Genomic DNA, 21,599 nt, shown 5'->3' with positions numbered 1-21,599 from the left:
ATTCTGGCTGTAAGTTTTGGGCATGCTTTTGGCTAGATCATGTCTGGGACTTAACCCATGCACAACTTGTAGTGCACCAGAAAACACTAGGCTCACAGAAACATTCAGTAATTGAACTCTGCTGTCACTAGAGGTCAGACGAGCTCCTCATCACTAGGCTCTGACAGGCCCTAACTGGGCAGTTTTGCTGTTTGGGAAAACTAAAACAAAACAATCCAAAAGGCTTATTTTCAAGGTAATTTGTCCCATACTATTTTATTCAAAGAATAAAAGCTTGTTTTTTTTCCCCACACAAGCATTGACTGAAAAGATTCTTAACGTATGTCAACAAATGCTTCCTTACAGGGTGATATGCTTAAAAGGTTATAACACATTCAAGGCTTTTTCTTCTAAAGATGAAAGCTTATTTTTAAAATTCAGAGTATAGCAAATCAGAAGTGTTTTGTCAGTCTCTTAACCTATTAACTTCTCAATTTCTGTCAGTGCACAGTCCTTCAGCTAGTTCACATATACAGAACGCTGGATAAAAGCGCATGGGAACTTGCTTTTCTTACTCACTGACTGCAAAGTGCTTTAAAAGTGTGTAAAGCATTCCTCAAAGCGAATAGGCTTAAAACTCCTCATCCTGGTCACAAGCCATAAATTGGGATTTTTTTCAGCAGAACAAACAGTAAAAATACAAGGGCATACAAGTCAGAGAGAATAACGGTCCTTGATAATACAGTGAAATAAATACCTCCTAGTTCATAATAATTTAATTTCACAGGCATGCTTTAAGCACTCTCCAACGACTTTCCACCTAACAACAGAAAGCAGACATGATTTGGGAAGTTCATAGTCATCGTAAAAGTAAATGAGATTACACATAGACACTATTATTATTAATTTGGTATTTTTTAAATGTATTTGGTCCCACAGAAATAGCACCCTTGTAAAGACAGCATCAAAGAACATTACAAGGCTAGAAGGTATTTTTAGATATCACGTTATTGGAATCACTGACTCTCTCACAGAAGGCAGTACGTCAACACTTGCATAATGAATGCTTTAAAAGCATCATAACCAAACTTTTAAACTTCCCTCACAAATAAATCTTGTGATGAGATTTTAGAATGTTGTTCTTCTGATTGTCACGTTACCAACCATCCTTCCCAGGTCTTTCTGCATTTTTCCTTCAGCTGCATGCTCTTGCCTTGGGAACACAGGCTTCCCAGCCAAGAACTTCCCCTGTACTGGAACGTAGGCATCAGCAGTGAAAGAAACTAGTAAGTCTGCAGGGACAACGACTGACTTCACTATGTTTTAAAAGGAAAGTCACATACAGAATCACACAAATATCCAGGATACAGTAAATAAATAATCATATGCCATGAAAGAAAACATTCCTAGATTAAGCAATGCTTACATCCCTTCTCTAGCTGAGTCTCTCCTGCACTTTTCATAAATAAAAGTGAAGGTAGAGGTTGCTGATTGAGTGCAGGTCTCTCTCGTGGAACATCTGTGCACATCAACAGTGGCATGGAGGTGTTAAGGTTCACAGACAAGTCAGGGCAGTAGGCACAGCTTCCTAAGACACTCTGATAGTCCTGGATAAGGCTACTGGTGATTTTTTCTCATGTAAACCAAGAGATAGGCCGTTTGTCCCCTGTGGAAGAAAGAAAAGGTAAAAATCAAAAAGTGTGTTTGAGGATCCAGGTGATCTCAATTGTAATTAACCTCCTAGGTTTAGTTCTGCTCAGCGTTTTTAGTTCAGGACAACTGAACTGGCCCTTCCCAGTGTTCCTAAAGCAGCACATAATGCTGACCTCCTGGTAGTGCTATAGCTGATAAGAGGGATTATCTCTCTCCATGGCTGGTTTCAATGATGCATCAGGACACAAAGCATGGAGGAACCTTGGCTAAAGCACTAACTTTAGTCAAGGTTTAGGGTCTGGGTGGCACTGGTGGCAATCATAACTGTGAGACCACTCCTGCACTGCATTTGTGACTACACAGTAATCCTGCAGGCTGTCCCTATAGTCCTGTACAGTCAGAGTAGCCACAATTTAAAAAAAAAAAAAAAAAAAGTCTCTTATATTCTTCTGCCCCCTCCCCCCCCCCAGCTCATTCCAGGCAAAATTTGCAGTTCAAATTGCTTGTTTGCCCTGTCTTCACTACCTTCTTGCCAGTCCCCAGAGCAGCATTAGGTAAAACAGAGAGGTGTTTGCTTACCAGTGGAGGTCTGAATGTCCATACGTGCATCTCACATCATCCCACAATACCTGGAGAAGAACAAACACACAAGAGGCAGCTGGTAAAAACTCCAAGGAGATACACGTATTGTGACACTAGCAGAGCAACCCCCATAAGAGTGGTACTTTCAGGAACTACAAATCTTTCGATAAAAAAGTTTTTCTCTTATCCTTCCAGGAAAATCAGCTCCTTTGCCTCTAGCTACCCTCTTCTGAGCACATGTATTAAGCAGAGCTAGAGTATATTAGGCAGGGTATAGAGTGAATGGCTGCTTCTGTAAAATAAACCTAGGACCTAATGTCTTGCTTGGTACAGAAGCTGGAGCTGTTTAGCACTCAGCTCAGTGCCTACTGTAGCAGAGGAATGAAATGCACAAAGCTCTGCAGCTTTTGTTTTCTTTCCTGGTTCTCTTTAATCAGCAGTCAGCCAGAGAGAATGAAATCTCGAGGAGAGTCCCAGAAGCTACAAAAGAAATATGGATGTTGCTCCTCACCTGGCAGACCTCGGAATCATCAAAGCAATACCATTTGTGTTCTGTGAGACTCCGAATATAGGCACAGTAGTGTCCACAATCAGTTGATCCTGAATGAGCAACAACAGCAAAGAGCTCATACTGCCAGGCAGCCTAGAAAGAGCCACAAAGAGAAACTTTCAGTTCAGCAATCCTGATTCGCTACTGGCTGGTGAGCAGCAGCAGCCAGGACACCAGGAACGTGCATTTCATAAGGAATAAGAAGAAAGATTAGATTGGCCTTCATGATCCTGCCTTTTTCATCTTATCCTCAGAGTTCTTCCTGCTAGCTATGGGTTGGAAACCTCCTTGGAGATCATGGGAATGTGGGGAAAAAAAGCAGTAGGACCATGTGGCAGCAAAGAGATTATTACATTGCAGCCAACGCCACCCCAGCAAGGCTTTGTTGTTGACACACTCTCCCTTGCTATTTCTCTGTAAGGGGAACAATGTGTCAGATCACTCAGCTGCTTGGCAGAGCTATGTCTCCCTGCTAACCACGACCATGTGGCAGAATGCGTGGTGTGGAGAACTGCCAGGGATGGAATTCCCCTATCTTGGGCTTCCAGCCTCTGCAAAACAGTTGGCCTGCTGCTCACTGAGGCTGTCTTGCCCTGAAAGCCGAATTACAGGGCAGAAGTTGCCTTTAAAACGTTGGTTACAACTGAATACATCATTCAAACGTGTTTTAATGTCTTCTGCAGTATATTTAGAAATGCAAGAGCCAAGTTATGCTAACTGCTCTCAGAAAAAAAGGGATTGGTTTTCTGGGTTTTTTTTTTTTTGGGGGGGGGGGATTGTTTGTTTGTTTTGTGGTTTGTTTGGGGGTTTTGTTTGTTTTTTTTTGTTTTGGGGTTTTTTGTTTGTTTGTTTGTGGAGTAAAGCCTTTTTTTGTCCTTATGGTAGAAAGATCGGTTTATAGTGGCTTTGGTGATTTAATCTAAGCCCAACTGGGATAATGCCCGAACTGGTTAAAACCATGGGATGTGAGACAGCAGCAGGTAGAGAGATAAAGCCTGAGACATACATTTTTAAGACAAGCGCTTTGAACTGAGGCAAGCACCAGTCTAAGCTCTGAGTTTTTAAATGAGACTTCAGTAAGGGGGAGAAGAAAATATGTCTTTTTTTAAGATAAGGCGTTATCTCACCTTTTCACTGGCATCTGCTTGACACTGCTCTGTTGTCAAAACCGCATTGAAATCGAGGTCTTGTGGGAAGGGCAGATAGTGACAAAGCTTGTGGATGGAGGCCGATTTTCTGAAGCAGAAGCGCTTTAGGTGTAAGATCAAGGTCTGTGGCAGATGGGCTAACTTCATGCTCTGCAAAGCAATAATTAATGCAATTGAAAATTAAGGAACAAAGCTGGGGGAGGTGGGGGTAGAAGCAGCTATTGCAACCCAGTGAATATAGCATGGAGAGCAGTCAGTGCTACAGCGAATGAATTCCTTTTTCACTGAACAGCAGGTACCAAACCTCTGTAGCCCCTCTGCACACAGGAGACATGCACACGCACACAATGGAACTGTGATAAGTAAGTTTCTAAGCTTGAGCATGACCAGCACCCAGCCTCAGGTGCTGTTTCATTTCTCATCTGCTTTCCTAACCCTGGGCTGGTAGTACTCCCACACCTGCTCTCTCTGATTACTGACCATGGCCTGCAAGGCAACAGTGCTAAGGACTGTTTAGGCAACCAAAGCAGCCGCAGCATACAATGCAGATGGTGCAGCATGCTAGGAGGCTGCCACTACCAGCAGGCTGTTCCTGCCAGACACAAACTGGTTGTGTTCACAAGGAATTTCCCTCTTCTATAGATTGCCTGTGAAGACAACTTTGTCCAATTAGCTTTGCCATCCTCTGGGTTTGCTGTCCTCTTCAGTTGCAGGATACCTAATGTGCTTGTCTCCTTACACCAGAGCACCATACCAGTGATAAAACTGGATGAAGTCTTGGACAGAGTGGTGGACAGGCAAGCTCAGTGCCTGGTGAGGAGAAGGCGGCCCACCTCCCTGTAAGAGCTGACCGACAGAGCCCTGTGGAGGCTACCAAACCAACCACTCACTCCTCCCACTGCTGCTTTTGCTAGTACCACTGCTGCTGCCATTGCTGCCATCATGATGTATGGATGCCCTGTGGCCTAGAAGGCAGCCCAGTCCTGAAAATTCTGTGGAAAGTCCCCTACAGGCCTTGAGCTGAGGCTGTCTCCTCTGCACACTCTCCTCTCCAATGCGCTTGCCTCTTTATGAAACAGCTGCTGGCAGAAGCCAGTACTGTAAAAAGCGGGAGCCCAGTGGAGAACAGAGAAGACAGGAAATCATGCTGCAGTATCCTGCTTTCAAGGGTATGCACAGCACCAGTAACATACGCTTGTCTATCCTTGGAGCTACACAGCGCTGTAGAGCCTCACAACAGAGTGCAACATAAACCAACAGAAGCTTTTCTGCTGGTACAGAAATGCTACATCCCTAGATGATATACCTTAAAACCAATGAAAGCACTCTTTTGTCAACAGAGCTACATCTATAGCAGGGATCTTCCTGACAGGAAAGGTGCATGTAGTTCACATCTAGCTGACATGCTGTGCTGACAAATCTCTGACCTTTTGGTCTCCTCCTAAACTGATAGGATTGGGCCTTCCTAGTCCTAAAGGGACTTCTGAGTATAAGGGACATACAGGAAAATACCTCTCTGCTTACCTGCAGAAAAGGCGTTTTCTTTCCACAGTGTTCACAGAAACACATGTTGTGACCAGTCAGCTCTTCTGGATAGAAAAAGTATTGCAGACAGTCCTCCTAACAAGACAGGAAAGATCTTTCAGCTGAATTTCTTCAAGCTGTGTTTCTGTATATACTGTGTTTCACGGGATATATGCTAAGAGCAAAGCTACAGAAGGCATATTTTATTCAAAAGACAAAAGAATACAAATTAGTTTTCTCTGTTTCATTCTTTAATTCATGATAAAAATGTACTGTGAGTCAGCTCAAGTTTCCATACTTGCTTTTAATGTGAAAAAGCAGACGGTGCCTGCCTTACTTTCTTCTGATTGTCATATTATGAATTAGGCTCTTTCCTGGATACACAACCAGGCACAAAACATGAAGTGTTCAGTGATCCATACACTAAGGAGCAAGTGGAGCTGCAAAACCTGTTAGCCACTGTAGCATTAACCAAGTCAATATTTTATCCAAACAAAATGGAGGAAGGGCTTGGTCATGTCAGACCAGACAGTACTTCAGCTTTCCATTTCTCTTTAACTCAAGTTCCAACAACGTAGTTTCTTCCGTTTTCCAGCACATAGGAAAGTGACAGAAGCAACCTATTCCTTATTCTTATGAGTACAAAGAGAAACTTCAGGAAGGCAGGCTGCAGTAAAAAGACGGTCAGTAACATCAGATGCCCTAATTTCTGAAGGCCCTGCTTAAGACCATTAGGCTTGGCAGCTCTCACTTAGCACTGAAACTCTGAAAATAGAGAGCCTCTAGGTTGGATACGCAAAACTAAGAGATTCAACATCACTAGTTACTTTTGAAAAATCATCTTACATTCACCATAGTTCCTTAACTCCCTCCATCTGAAGTCAGCAAAAACATGACTAAAAATCTCCTTACTGAGTGGCCCTCCTATTTACAACTGACTATACAGACACACCTGCATTCCCACATATATGCACATGTGAACACCAGCACTGTTTCCGCTAAATGACTTCTACTGCAGTGCGACCAGATGCCCTGTACAGGCCAGGACAGTCCCAAAACAGACATCTGTCCTATTATCTTAACATGTTAAAGAGTGTTTTTAGAGCATCATTCTAATCCCAGTTTTAGAAAGAGCACACGTAACAGTAGCATGCCTTTCATACAGGACAGATGATATTCTCTAACTCTCTTTCCCAACCATAGCCCTTGGAATTCACCTATTCCTACCATTGCAATGGGTGAGGGAGAGACAGACAAGAGAGACAGACGGAGAGACAGAGGATCCTAGACTCAGTTCTTACCCCATCATGCAGTTTAGTGCAGGAACATATCCCCATCATGTAGCCTAGCACAGGATCAGGCCCACCATGACCTACTTTGCTTTTCTTTAAATTTGGTAGTGCTACACTACTGCAAACCTGCTTTAAACAAATAACTCTCTGGGTGTCCTCTCTTCCCTACCTGCTGGAGCGAATACATTAGTTGAAAAGACACAGAGGACTGCTGTTGCAGGAAAAAGATGCTGATGCGTAAGTGTATTTTATATCCACTTCATGGCCTCAGAAATTTACACTGCTGGAACAGTAGGGAGTGGCCAGAGAATAAATGAGGTCCAATTGTCCAGTGTCACCTGAAAAATCCACTATTTGTTGCAGTATCTACATAGCCACCTATCTGGATATCAATGAACAGCACTACCGATCTAACAGTGAAAGACCACTGAACTGTACAAACGTAGTGTGGTTAGCTAAGCCTTACAAGACAGTTAAAATACTTCACTGTGGTATCTGAGCTCTCACAGGAGCATATCACTGTGTAGTGCGAGTGTTACAGACAGTATTAGTCAACACCCTTTTCAGAAAGTAGCTTCAAGAACTGTATCTTCCATTTCTCAAATCAAACAGAAAATTCTTAAGAAAATTTCAGAGAAATTTGGAAGCCCCCCAAAACAAACAGAAATATGAGTGAGAAAGGATCCTCTCCAAGCCCCCAGACACCCTGAAGAGATTCAGGATGAGTCCCAGGAGATACCACTGGAACAAGGAGAAGACTCCCATGGTGAATAGAGGGCCATCTTCTTTTTAAGGGAACATTACTGCCACTGAACTTACCAACGTCTTCAGCAGGTGCGAACTGGAATCCAACATTGAGAGTGGAAGGGTTATCATGTTGCTGTTTCTCTTTGTTTCAAAAGAGCATTCCTGACATACCATGTACTCCTGTACCCAGATAGTGTACAGATCACTCAGCTTTTCAGTCTGGAGGGGTTGAAAAAGCCAAAACAAGGTCTGTGAAGAACACAGCGGAGGCATTTCCCTCTGCGCATGGGAAAACTCCTGTGGACACCTCATTTCATACAGTGTCACCTCAGGGCTTGAACCCCGACCTGACATTGACTTACATGGACAGGATACCTCCCACCATTTAAAGGAGAAAAACTCCTTCCCCCCCATCCCCTAGCAGAAGGGAAAGAGGCAGACTACAACAAGAACAGACAGTTAGATGTCTGTTTTAATACAAGGTTTTCTTGTTTTGAATGGAATTGCAACCAGGGTCTGTCTTCTGTATGAAAAGGACTATGACACTGGGATGAGGAAGAGTCACTTTCTCTTACGTTACACAGTTCTCCTGGGAGGAGCTGTCATATATTTAATGTACGAAAAGTGACTAATAATAATTAAATGCCCGTGACTGACTTCAACGAATGAATGGAGGAGCTATGTCAAGACACACCAATTAACACCTAAAGAAATTTGGGAAAAAGAAATGCAAGCTAACCAAATTTCATTTTGCAAAAAGATGAACAACTTTTGTATTAACAAACTCTCCCAAAAGAAAGGAGAAGCTGACATGCCCTTGAAGTAGGATAAACAGAGGTAATTCAAACTGCTGAGGCTTATGAAAGCAAGGCTACCCACATCTGAAAGAAGAGAGGAAAGATCCAAAAGGGGGATAAATTTAAGAATTTCATTTAAGACAACTGTCAGTGAATGGGACTCTTCTCCTTGGAGAAGCAAAGGAAACCATACATGACCAGGGCCAAAGAGTTCATTTCAAAGGTTCATTTCAGTCAGCATCCTCACCAGCTCTGGGTTTCTCATCTGCTTCTTTACCAAGTTCCAGAGAGTCAGAAAGAGCTGAGCAGCATCATACTGCACAAACACTAATAAACAAAAAGCATAACTCAGTATTAGGAACAGCACCAAGCACAGATTTCCCATAGACAGCACAGGGGGATTTATTCTCCCTCATTAGACCCAGTCTTCTGGTCCCTTGCCACAGAGCCAGGAAGCCAAGTACTCCTTGCCAGGGGCAAAGTTTAGAAGCATTGGAGATAAGCTGAAGTGGGGTGGGGTGTCTCCCTCATGTGATCTGAGGAGGCAGCAGGGGGGGGGGGGGAAGGGGAGGGGTAGGGCTTGAGTCCTCCATACAACCCAGTAAAACAAATGTCCCTGTCACAGGGCACAGAGCCAGGAATATACCTGACATCTGCTGCAGGAAAAGGCTCAGACCCCTCATTCAGTTGAGGGTTGCGTTTATTTGAGCCCTTCTTAGAAGCAATATGAGGAAGCATCTGTACTCTCTCTCACCTTCACTCCTCCACAGACTTATCTTCCCCTTGCTGAGGCTTTTACAATTCTGAATGCTGAGAGAGAAATGCTATGGAGACCTATCCAGGTGTCACATGCACAGAATGGCACAAATCACTTAATTCATTCCCAGGACAAAACGCATAGTTCCAGCACAAGAAGCCAAGGATGGCACAATAACATTATGCTTTGCCTCTCCAGTCTGGCTAAACTGGTGCATTAACAAATCTAATAGGGTGGGACACAGCTCAATGCATGGCTTGCTTAGAAAGGCTTGGCAGAGAATTTGCTCCAAGCTTCAACTTAAGGAAAAAAAGTCCACATCCTTGAAAGTGAAGTAGCAATGTTCTCAGCACATGATTAACTCAAGATTTAGGAACTGGGGAAAGCTACACATAGTTTGGGAAAACCTCTATCTTTCTAGACTACCTGTAAGCTTGATAATAGGTAAAAGAAATTTTGTGGAGTAACTCAGCAGCCTGAGGTGGAATTGCTTTCAACCTCCCTGCAAGTCTGTGCGAATGCCAAGGGTACCGATTTCAGCTACGTCCTGGAGAGATTACAAACAGCCCTGACTAAATGAAGTTCACAATGTTTACCTCTCCTCATGTATAACAGCACATCTGCAATCCAGGTAAAGCACTGCTTGCCAGGATACATGACTTTATGAACCATACCCTAACTATAAAGCAGGAGAAGGGGGCAAAAGGTCAAGCTTTACAAGGCCTCTTTGGGCATTGCTCCTTGACTGGAAAGGAGAAGGCAAAAAGTGTAGAGCCATTCAGTCTCAGGGGGAAAAATGATAGAAATATTCAAGTTAGCTTATTTTCCTTACTATTTCCAGACCTTACTATTGGTCTGGGGATGGCTGGTGTCTGTCCCTTTCTGCTCCATCCTGTTTTAGCTTTTGTATGATAAAGATCAGGCATTTGTATGAAAAATGCTGTCGGTGTTTGTGCACATACACATACCCTCGGTGTCCTTGGTCACTGTGAGAATTCATTCAACAATCGCTCTCCTTCTGACCCCTGTCCTGGTGGGAGGTTGAGCCAGCAAATTTTTATTTCAGCACTGATAACAAGGAACAGGAACAGTTTCTACGCTTGGGGGTTTGGGTGAGCTCACTATCTTTTCGACACTATCTCTTTCTTCTAGTAAGAATCACCAGCTGTTCTACAAGATGTAAACAAGACAATGTAACAAGACAAACTGAGCTATAAGCTATGCTCTCACTGCCCAGGACAGCCAGTATCAGTAGCCCAGTCTTCTAGGAGTCTGATAGTTTCTCATCACTGGGACATCAACAACATTATCCTGCAGCGGCTTGTTTTCCCTCCTTCTGAAAGTAAGGCCCAGCACCTCACCCACAACTGGGCGGTGGCTATAAAGAGCACTATGTTAATATGCACCCTCTCCTTACATTCCTGAATCACTGAATGAGATGTCAGCGTCTGCATTGCTTGTTAGTACTTGATAACATCCCCTGGTCATAGGTGGGCACAAAGGAGGGCTGCTTACATTTCATCCTGTGTTCTAAAAGACAGTAAGCAAGGGCACGGGGATAAACAGCTTTCTGCTTGCCATGCTGCATCTGCTCCAGCAACAAGAGCATTTGGTATGGGACACTCCTCCTCTTCTGTGAGTCACTTGGTGGCACTGTGATCCTATAAAGAGAAGAAGCACCATGAATGGTAAGCAAGTGGTACAATGGAGAAAAGTTAAACATCATACCTGAAGGAGCAGAGGTAGATGGCATAGACAACTCAAGAGGAACCAGAATAGGCATGTGTTCAAGTAAAGAAGGAAAAAGGGGAAGCAGACACATACAGCAGCTCACCCTGCAGTGTAGGCTGACAGTTTTAAAGAGGCTATAATTTTAATTTGTCCAATTCCAGGGTGAAGGGCAAACCAAGCAGGACCTGAAGCACCTGCTGGGCTCCAGAAAACAACATTAGTTATGGCTGGTTTCAGTGCTGCCTCCTACCTATCCATCCCTTTCTTCTCAACACACTCCCAAAATTTCATGGGCAGGTACATAATAACACTTGCATTTCAGCTATACAGCAACTGGGAAGTCCTTTATCCTCCCTAAATTTCTTGCACCCAGTAAGTTTTTCTAAATCTTTCTTCAAATAACAATGGTAACCTACTGCCTTCATTATCTGCCCTTACTCCCTTATGACATTTATCTTCTCTGCACACCTGTAATTCATCTTCTCCTCACTCAGCACACTGCTGAGCATGTAAGAGATTTGGAGACAGAATGAATGAATAGGAAAATCCATTTAAATGATTAGAGCTGCACTGAACTAAGCAAATTGAAAACAAATCAAATCAGTTGTTAGTGTGGTTGGCAGGGAGGTAGAAGCCCAAATCCTCCTTGCAATCAAGTAGAGCACAGTCAAGCAAAAAAAAAAGAACACCACCATGTTCTCACCATTTGCTGAATACATACTTATCTCTATCAAGCGTTAGCCAGGGCAGTGGGGGCCAGACCCCCATTACATGCCTAAAGTTACAAAATTAATAGTGAATATGGTTACACAGAACACATCATCTGGATATAACAGGCTATGAGCACGCACACCTGAATACAACTGTATCCTGCTATGGAAACAAAAGATACAAGTCATAAAGAAGCCATTTAGGACTGCAGCATACTAACATGCAAATGTCATATGAATCAGAGATGACTAATAATTTAGATAACAGTAATCGCTACATTTGTAGGCCTTAGTCTTTATACTACAGGCAGAATGAGGCAAAAACCCTGCTGAGTGAGCTGAAAGCACCTAGCACCTCTTGATGATCCAACCCTTCCAATGTACATCCCATACAAAAAAAGGAGTAGAGACAACAGAACAGCAGCTGCAATATCTCAGGTAGTTCAAAGAGTTGGTACCTTCGCAGTATCCCAGTGAAGTGTGTATTCATGAGGAACACTTGGAGCAGAGAGTTCAGACAGCAGGTCTGCCCAATATTGTACAGTCCAATAGCTTCTGTAGGCACAGGAAAAGAGGAAGTGATGCTTGGAGAAAGATATAAGAAAGTGAAGAATATTAACAGGTTGCAAATTCCTCTTTGCACATTTCGAGCTGTTCAGTGCACAGGTCCAGCATCTTGGTCAGGTCTGCAAAAAGGTTTATTTAATCTGTTCTTATGTTCCTCAGATTATATTTATTTTTGTCGGCCAACTGAAAGGAAAAATCTAGGTAAGTGTGGATTATGAAACTCAGATGTCTCCCAATTCCTCTATTTTCAGCCCTCTCAACTCACCTAAAGACAAAATAAAGAAAAAAAGTCAAAGGTTGCCTGCATGAGGGTTCTCATTCAGCCTTTTACATAGTCAGGCTTAATCACAAAATGAAGAGCTAGGCGTGGGATCATATTTCAGCTGTCTGCCACAACAGCTTTGGGTTTCCCTGCAGCCCATCTCTGGTATTTCTTGGTATCAGTTTCAAAGAAAGGAACTAGCCTAAGAGAAGATGAAAAAGCAAATCGCAGTGGTTTATACTGCATATAAAATGAAAGCATACGCTGTACCCCAAAGGGCTATAAGTAAATCATGGTCAGAAATGAGTTTTTCTTTTGCAGTCTCTCCCTCTGGTGATGATGATGGGAAGTGGAAACTCAGAACAGGGAAACACATACAGTTAGTGGCAAGGAGGTATATATCTGGTATAGAACAGTATCTACACCTGCAATACTGACAACAGCTTTTGGGCGGCCTGTCTAGTGATGCCACAGAATAATCAGGATGTAGTCCATCGTTTAGCAAATCCAGAACCAATGCTGGCTACCTTTGAGAAGGGACATGGCCAGCATGTAGTCCTTCTCAGCTGCAATGGCCCATTTGAGTTTTCAAAAGGGGAAAAAGCACCAAGATCCTCATGTAATCCCTTCCCTTAGGCACAAAGTGGTCACTTGGCAGGATCAAATGAGAATCTTCTGGTGAAGAGATAAAGAATAAGAGAAAATGAAGCCCAAGGAACAGAATGGAACAAAAGGAGAAGGCGGCAGTAGAAATAGAAAATATCAGAGCGGAAGACAGACAAAACATTATTACTATTTTTCAAGTCTGCCATGCCGACGACCAATCTCAGCCTCTGGTCTCTGGTCTTTGTCTCTTCAGTTTCCTCTTTATCACTTTGTACATGTGCTTCTGCCTTCATGGTCTCACTTGTTGCCAGCTCCAGTTTTTTGCTTCTTTCTTGACGCCCACTTCCTTGGCCCATCAACAGTATTATACAATGACGCAAGGACTGCAGAAAGACACAGAGAGATCATTTTTCTGAGTGTTCTCCATCTTTATAATGTTCACCTCTGTATGTGATATTTGCATGATGAAAAAGCTGGAATGTCAATAAAATGATTGCTGTGATGGCAGTTGGTACATCTGAATTAGTATGGCAGGTGTGCAGGCTATTAGCAGGTTAACAGGCCTGATGAATGGTGAAATAAAGGACCATCCGGTTCCATAGAAATAGCTCCACCTAGCCAGGGAATTCCAGATATCCCTGTTCAAGAAGATCTGGTAAATAATATCATCAAAATGGTCCAGTATGGCAACTGTTGCAAATCTTTTTGATAACAGCAATGCTTTATAACCCAAAGCAGCTTAAATATTCAAAAGGGCAAATTTCACCTTCTCAGACCTTTCAAACCGATAAGTGTTTATTTGTTTTCTGGTTGGGCTCTCTGCGTTGTTTTAAACACTTTAATTACAGCTCTACTGTGGTATTTTGGATTCTGATCTATAAATGTAAGGAGGCTAAGAACTTGAATGTCATTTCCTGTATAAGCTCCTTCAAATAATCACAGGCAAAGGGACTGTTTAAGAAGGGAACCATTAAACTCCTTGATTTTAAGGGGAGTGCTGAAAGGACCATTACTTCATTACAGCCTCTTAGGATTCAACTACTGGCTCTTTAAAGAAAAAAAAAAAGTAATATATGGAAGCAAAAACACAAGACAAATGTTAGAATGCAATTAAATAAAAAGGGAGGGTTTTTGAAAGTCCACCTTCAACAGGGAAACAGAATCAGAAAAGAAGGATATCTTTAGGAAAACATTCACGGGAGGGGAAACCAAAAAAAAAAACAAAAAATATGGTGAGGAATTTATATTTTAAAAATATTGAACAGCTTTTAAAAGGAACCTGAGGCCATTCCAAATACTGAAAGAATGAAGGAAAGTCACTAGGAAATAAGCAAAAAAACCCGGCAGAAACCTTTCATGAAAAGAAATTATTTGCTTTAAAAGCATATTTTTTCCAGGTTAACTGTGCCTAGTAATGTTACATTTCAGAATTTCTGAGGAATTTATCAAAAAACTAGAAATTAATGGGTTTTTGCAATTAATAATTTTGACCTTAAGTATACTTGTCTCCAACTGTACTTTATCAAGACTACTTTTGAACTCAGACCTGTTTGATACACTCAGATTCACTAAATATTGTTGAATTTGCTGAGTTTTATCTGGGAGGGGGGAAAAAAAGAAACTGTATCATTCAGAGCTAGTTTCAAGAGCATCGCTTTTTACGTTCAAGACCAGTGATCAGAACAGCAACTCAAGAAAGTGGAAACTGGGTTTGATTTCCCCTTCTGCAAAATATTGCAAGAGCCTGATACTGCTTCTTTCCCAAAAAGTGATTTACCCAGGCCTTCAAGTTACTGATAGTTCAGCCATAGCAGGAGCCGACCTTTGCTTGCATGGCAAGAGCTAGTGGGTTTAGTTGGTGTAATGTCAGCAAAAGGGTGGCAGTAACGCTCACAGCTGGTGGGGATACTGGAGGAAACAGAAAAGAGAGGGACAGAAGGGCAGAGCAGGAATAGCTAAACAGCAGCTATGAACGTGCTGGGGATGAGGAAAACTTGGAAGAGAGAGGCTTCGGCAGGAGAGGTAGGATTAAGGGTGGGATGCATGAGCGAGTGCAGGGCTAAGAGGCTTTGGGTGACTTGGGAAACTTGGGTAGAAAGACATTAGGGCTGGGAGGTTCAGAGGGATGCAGAGGTGAGAGAATCTGGGGTCTCTGGCTTGATGAAACTCTCCTCCACACACCCAGGCAGTGAGCTAACAGGAACTCTGGTTTAGGAGCAGGACATGACTAGAACTTTCTAACCCTTGCACGGAACTGCCTCATTTTGGTCAGAAAAAACACAGTATTTTTAAGATTTGCACTTGACCTTCCTTTACCCAGCATAAATGTATAAACAAACAGGTGAGTGAGCATAAGAAGGGAGGAGTAGGCTGCCCTCTTACCACTGACTTATCCTCTCAGGAGAGCACTGAAAGAGCAGAGTCCCTCCTCAGTTTCCTTTGCTGATTAGCGACATGACTCAGTGCTGCTGCCTCGGCCAAGCTACACGCTAACTCTAGGCAAAGAAAGGGTAGCAGTAGTTCCTCCATCATATCCTACGTCTTCTAAGCAACCAGCCTTCTCACCTACCCTCCTCCCTCCAAGCCCAGGGCACTCCCTCCTACTAGGGCTCTGCTCCACAGCCCTTATGTCATCCCAGGAGACCAGACTCTAGCGACAAATCCCCTTGGTCCCTTCACGCTCATGTATCGCGGCCCCCCTCAGCCTTAATGTCACCCCAGCTACGCAGCAGCCCAGGCGCTTGGCAGTCCCTGATGCCCCTGGCCACCCAGTGGCCACCATTCTTTCCCACCACCATCACTTCTTTTTAAACCCCGCCATCATGTTGAGGTCGAGGTCCAGGCCGTGGAGATGACTGTGCTGGGACGGGAGGTAGGACAAAAAAGAGTGACCCAGAGACCAGGAGGAGAAGAAATGGCAGCCCTGAGGCTCTTCCCTAAGAGACTGACTCTGCAGTGTAAGCTGGCAGGCAGTGCTCTAGCCTTTCACCTCCGTGCTTTCCTCCTCGGAACGAGGATTTTAAGTTTTCTGGTGAAGTACGTGTTAGTTCAGCCCCAATTTTTCTCCCTCCTCTCCTTTTTTTTTTCCTCCTTTTCATTACAGGATAATTCTGTTTAAACAGACAAAAGACCACTTCAACCACTAAAGTCACGAATTATTTCCACTCCCTAGATTGCAGCGTCCAACAACCCATCGGATTCCATCCGCTCAAAACGAGAGTCACTTTCACCAGCTAGGAGAAACACGAATCACCAAACCAATGCGATACAACAGCTCGGAGGACACTGCGCAAGTAGGTATTTTAATGGCACGATGTGGCCCCTATTACCTGACGGTCCGTCGACAGGGCTTCTCACACACTCCCGGAGGACCACGAACGCCTGAAGCCCCGGCAGACCCCGAGGTGGCCACCGCAAGCGCGAACAGACCCTCCGCAGCCAGGCAGGCTCGGCGCCGCCGCCGCCGCCCGGCGCTCTCCTGCGCAGCGAGGAGGCGGGGAGCCAGCGGGCAGCCTGCCGCCGCGGCCACGCTCCTCGCCCGAGTGCGGTCCCAAGCTCCGCGGCGTTTCTTGCCGGCTGCGTCAGAAGGCAGCAGCGCCCACTTCGCCGCGTAGTTTTGATTTCCCACTCCGCAGAGCGGGAGGCATAGAAAGTGAAACTACGCCGGGCTGGGCCTGGGCAGCGCCGCCCGCCTCTCCCTCCGCCGCCGCCGCCGCTGGGGGGAGCCGAGCCGAGCCGAGCCGCCGCCTCACGTCTCCCCGGTCCATGGCCGCGGCGAGCGAGCGGGGCTGAGCGCGGCCGGCGCGCGACATGGTGGCGCGGCGCCTCGCGGCTGCAAGAACCGAAGAGGTAAAGCGCTCGCACCGGGCCGAGAAGGAGGGGAAAACCACAAGCCGAGCTGGTAGATGCCCCTGTCTGTAAAGGGCTGTCGCAGGAAGGTGGCCAAAGGCCTGGGAGGAGCTGCGCAGGTGCCGGGCTTGAGGGGCGCCCGCTCGGCAGGTAGAGGCTCGGCTCGGCCGTTGGGCCCCGCCAAGGCTTCCCGCCGCTGCCCAACGGTCGCGCCCAACGGTCGCCTAGATAAGGGGCTCGCAGGGTGCGTTCCCCGCCACGCCCCTCCCTGGCATATCGCAGCCGGGTCTGGTCGGTTTTCTCTTTGCCGGAAGCAAAAGTGAGATTTAAATGGAGAAGTGAGAAATTAGGCTCCGTAGGAGAGGAGAGGAAGGAGGAAAAAAGAAAAAAAGAAAAAAAGCTTTTCTCAGATGATTTCATTACTTCAACATACTGGCTCTGCCAGGACCTTAATGTTTGTTCTTGATCATGCAAAACCATGCGTGTTCTTGACCATGCATTTGTTAGTCATGACATTTGTTACTTTCAGCATTAAAAAAAAAGACTTTTTTCATAATTACAGCAACCTAGTTAGAAGTAGGTCACTTGAAATAATCCAAAATAAATAAGTGGCCTACAAATTTCAAAAGAAAAAGTCACTTGGTAGATTAGACTTCTAATCAATTCCGTCCATCCTTGATGGTGGGGTTTCAAAATGCCATCTGCAGCAGGATATACGAATGACTGTACAGTGATGGACAAATACCCCCGCCATGTAGCTCCACAGCAGCCAGGGCTGTGTGATTTCTGGCCTCAGCAAGTCAAGTGCCTCCTGAAGCGTAAAAGTGTGTTAGGTGGCCACTCACCCTGTGCGTGTGTCAGGTTTCCAGACTTTCCCCTTCCTGTTGCTCCTGGGCATCAGGAGGAGGAACGGAGGGCAGCAGCACCCTTTAAGGGAATGCTGCTTTTTGGAGAATGGCCATGGGCCCAGCTTTGCTCCTGAGAAGGTGGGAAATGCTTTAGGTGAGCAATGCTGCCCTGGTCCCTGCTCCCCTGCAGAGTGCTGCTGGCTGGGGAATGGCTTAGGGAAGTAGGGAGTCCTGCTATGTATGTAAAGTGGGTTGAATCTCTGGCACCCAGGTGAAGAGAGGTCCCTGTGTGATTTGGCAGGGCACAGCTGCCTCCTGCATTTATCCAGGAGCTCCAACTGAGTCAGAAGCAGCACTTCCTCTCCCTGCAGCTGCCACCAGGAGGTCCCTAGGGGACAGGTCCTTCCATTACCTTCCATCACTGTCGTCTTCACCATCCTCTTCCTTGCTCTCTCTGCCTGTAAGATTGGGTTGATGGTGCATGAGAGGTTTGTGGGGGAAAGACTTTGCTTCCTTTCACGGGCCATCTGGAGTTCCTGATGGCTTTTCCTGTCTCCCTTTCCTTGCTTCCTGCAACCTCACTGGTGTCTTTGGAGTGCCCTTCTACCCCTCAGAAAAGCCCCTTCTGTGAGCTGCTGACAAACTGAATTTCACCTGTGCTGTGCCTTCAGCTATTATTAAATTCTGTGGATGTTACAGAAAAATGTATGTCGGGAGGAAAACCACAGCTTACATAGCCCAAACTTGCAGGCTGTGTCTCGTATCTTATAGACATTTAGTAGTTATAGAGGGAATGTAGGAGTTGAATGTGGGTGTCCTTTTATAAAATTTCTGCAGCAAAAATGCTTTTTCAAAGCCTTGTGTCGTATATATTCTTATTATTAGCATACTGTTTGTGCCCCTAACACCTTGAACTAAAGAGCCAGACCTTTGATTATGAGGGAAGGTAGAGTTAGGGTTCAGAGGAGGATTTCGAGGATGAAGGCAACCCTGACGATGGTAGTAAGGGATGTTTACTGCCTCTCCTTTGTCATATATACTTTGTCAGAACGCTTTGGCTGCTGCTTCTACAGGAGGGGTTATACTAGCATATTATGACTGGCCAGAATAGCGTGTACTCCCTGTCCTGTGTCAGGGACATCTGTGCAGCCCCCACCCTGTTTCACTGAACATGGGAAGGAAACCGATGAGACTTTCAGAGGGACTCTCTGGAGCCCATCAGAGCTGTTATTGTTGCAGTCTTCGCAGAAAAGGTCCCAGTGCCATCCCTTCCGGGTGGGTTATGTAGAGCTCTGTTGGAGGCAATGCAGTTGCTTGGCAGCCAGCGCTCTTCAGCTAAGGCAGCAGCAGTGGCAGCAAAAACCTTCCTGGACTGTCAGCCTGGACGAATGTGGATATCTGCAGAGGCTCATGAGCAGGTGAGCTCAAATAACTTGGCATCTTTCCTGAGGTTAGGCTTATCTCTGGCAGAGCTTCAGGGCAACCACTTAGATTTAGTGATGTAAAGTTCCCTCTCGATGGCTAGCTTGTACGGTATCTGCCTGATAGAAGTGAAGAACAGTTAAAAAAAGAACTGCTAAGCCATGAGTTGCCTAGAAGCTGTCAAACCAGCTGAGCAGAGTGCAGATTGGCACTGAAGATTAAATAGAAGCTAAGTCTGACAGGTTTGTGGAATCTAGTGAAGCAGTGTGTAGCTGAGGTAGCTTTTGGAAATGTCGCCTGTGACACAGGTGATTCTTAATCTAGAATACTAGATTAGATATTCTAGATTCTTAATCTAGAATACTAGATTAAGAAGACCATATGGTTCTGTAAGAATACTGTAAGGCTTTACTGTTGCGTGGCTAGTTTCCATTGTTTTCTAAAAGCAGGCAATAAACCATATCACTTCCATTAGGCACAGAAGCTCCATTTGCAGTGAGTTAATAACATTAGCATTGTGCAACTGGTTTTAAAGCTACTCTTGTGTGCCTAAAATAACATCCCAATCTTCCATTTTCTTCAAATTGGTTTAATATATCCACTTAAGAATATGCAAACATCCTCAGGAAAAAGACTGAGGCAGTGGAGTTCTGAGTTCAGACTCTCTTCTGAAGCAGAGCCAATGGGGGCCAAAGCTATGAGGACTGGATAAGGCAATAATGAACAGAGAAGAGAATTCAGAGAACCCGTGCTGAAGAGGTGGTTGTGACCCAGAGTAGCAGCAGAAAGCAGACCATGTCCAAAGCCAGACAAAGCTGTTCTCAAAAAGGGATAACACAATAAAGAGTGGTTTTGGATGCCTGTAGAAATCAGCTGTGACATCCCACGCAGAAGTCTAAGCCCAGGAAGTGTGCTCAGATAAAGGGATGTCTAAAAGGGAAAGATTCAGTGTTTGGGTCCAAATGCACTGTCTGCTAAGCATCCAGGGGTCACTTTTGACAAAAGCTGCTAGCTTCTAATAACAACCGCAGCCCTTCTAAAGTTATCTCCAAATCATTCCAAAGAGTGAATTGACTACTGCGAGATTTGGGACTCTGATTCCTAAATATCCTTTCAAATAAAATAAACCATAACATTAATGATCAGAGCGACATTTCAAACATCCAGTGAGTTAGGCACTGCACTCCCAGTGATTCAGAACCCATAAAGTACTCCACACTGGATCAATAACTTTACTTCTTCATTGCATCTCTTTCAGCAATTTGCCAAAGAACAGAGCAAGCACTTAACCTGCCATTTTTTGTCGCTTCTTTGTTTATGTATCTTTTTGTAAAATTTATTCATGCAGACCTAGAGAAGGTTTAGAAGTTTAAATCTCAAGATAGGTGAACCGGTTAAGATTTGTCACAAGTTCTTTTAGTTTAACTGTGTTTCATGTATGAAATTTCCTCTTTTTATTGGTTTTGGTTGCAATTCAGGACAGAACTGTAAGGGAACCTGTTTAAGACCCTAAATCCCACTGGACTGAATAATGCTTATTCATACTGCTTCCACTGAAATACATAATCAAGTGTGTCTCGAATAGGGATGTTTTCCTAAGCGGAGGCATTTCAGGTACTCCATAAATACATAGTTTAGTATTTTACTGATCTGGATAATTAAATGCATATAATACATACAGAGTATACAAGTTGAATGTGATGTTGTATTGGGAACGTGGCTGTATGGACGTTGTATTGCCAACAGAGATGGAAACTCCACCTGAAGAAGATCTAGATAAAAGGTTGCTGAGGGATTTTCTAGGCAAGAATGGTTGTCGTTGCCTAGCAGGCTGTGAATCCTGTAAATCCCTGAACTTTGCTCACTACTTTGAATTATCTTTGAATGAATATTAAAATACCTGTATTGCATATTCACTTGCAGGTGGTCCACTAAATAAAGGTAGCCACAGACTACACGAGGGCCTGCTGGATAAAGGAAAGGTTGTTACTTGCAGAAGAAGAGCCATTCAGGTAGAGTAAGGAACAGTGAAACATTTTAGACTAACTAGGGAGGATGCATAAAGACTTTTTTGTAACAGAATTTTCTCATTTAAGCAATTTCCCGGAGATGCACAGAAGATAATTTCTTGAACCTGCTGCAGCTGTAAAATTTTTGGACGCAGCCAAAAATTATATTTGTGTTCACAACACAGGTATGTATCCCCCAAATGTGGAAAAATGGCATTGCTTTACCCTTTTCGAGGAAAATGTGTGCTTTATCAGAAATGGGTGTTTCACAGAAGAATGAAATGTCACTTTTAGGTCACTAAGGTGAAGTTCACTGAGAGGACCATAAACCACAGAGGAGAAGACCCATTTCTCCATTTTCAGTATTTTTTGACGTGAACAAGCAAAAGGTGAAGGAAAGCCAAATGTGAACTTTGAAAGCTATGCTGTTTCACTCTGCTCCGTTATAAGCTTGTATATATTAAATTACAGGGATTTTGGTATGTGTGTTAGAGCTTGAAGAGGCTTACATTAAACGTGGAAGGAAGAAGACCAAGTCTTTGTTGCATTACTGGGAGTGGTAGGCC

At 44.3% G+C, this 21,599-nt stretch overlaps 1 protein-coding gene and 1 long non-coding RNA gene across 5 annotated transcripts; one reads left to right on the top strand and one right to left on the bottom strand.

Moving 5' to 3' along the window:
* Positions 1 to 224: 224 nt before the first annotated feature.
* Positions 225 to 16,629, bottom strand: USP18 (ubiquitin specific peptidase 18). Of its 3 annotated transcripts, XM_068947783.1 has the most exons (12): positions 16,235 to 16,356; positions 15,288 to 15,400; positions 13,093 to 13,288; positions 11,929 to 12,025; positions 10,545 to 10,690; positions 8,520 to 8,599; positions 7,548 to 7,694; positions 5,437 to 5,532; positions 3,892 to 4,062; positions 2,726 to 2,857; positions 2,212 to 2,261; positions 225 to 1,645 (listed from the first exon to the last, which is right to left on the bottom strand). In XM_068947783.1, the coding sequence occupies exons 3-12, from the start codon at positions 13,259 to 13,261 to the stop codon at positions 1,597 to 1,599; spliced, it is 1,137 nt and encodes a 378-aa protein (XP_068803884.1). In that variant the 5' UTR covers positions 13,262 to 13,288; positions 15,288 to 15,400; positions 16,235 to 16,356; the 3' UTR covers positions 225 to 1,596. The 3 variants fall into 3 exon arrangements, with proteins under 3 accessions (XP_068803884.1, XP_009678104.2, XP_068803893.1); XM_009679809.2 differs by lacking the exon at positions 15,288 to 15,400 and having other exon boundaries at positions 16,235 to 16,629; XM_068947792.1 differs by lacking the exon at positions 15,288 to 15,400 and having other exon boundaries at positions 11,929 to 12,022; positions 16,235 to 16,449.
* LOC138067599 (uncharacterized) lies at positions 16,622 to 21,557 on the top strand. Of its 2 annotated transcripts, XR_011141772.1 has the most exons (4): positions 16,622 to 16,754; positions 20,948 to 21,036; positions 21,121 to 21,218; positions 21,328 to 21,557. It is a non-coding gene; the product is annotated as an uncharacterized lncRNA (long non-coding RNA). The 2 variants fall into 2 exon arrangements; XR_011141771.1 differs by lacking the exons at positions 16,622 to 16,754; positions 21,328 to 21,557 and adding an exon at positions 18,882 to 19,020 and having other exon boundaries at positions 21,121 to 21,256.
* The last annotated feature ends 42 nt before the right edge of the window (positions 21,558 to 21,599 follow it).

This window comes from Struthio camelus, chromosome 1 (genome assembly GCF_040807025.1).
Source record: "Struthio camelus isolate bStrCam1 chromosome 1, bStrCam1.hap1, whole genome shotgun sequence".
NCBI lineage: Eukaryota > Metazoa > Chordata > Aves > Struthioniformes > Struthionidae > Struthio > Struthio camelus.
Note: the sequence above shows the minus strand (reverse complement) of the source record. Positions and strands in the feature narration are given on the sequence as shown.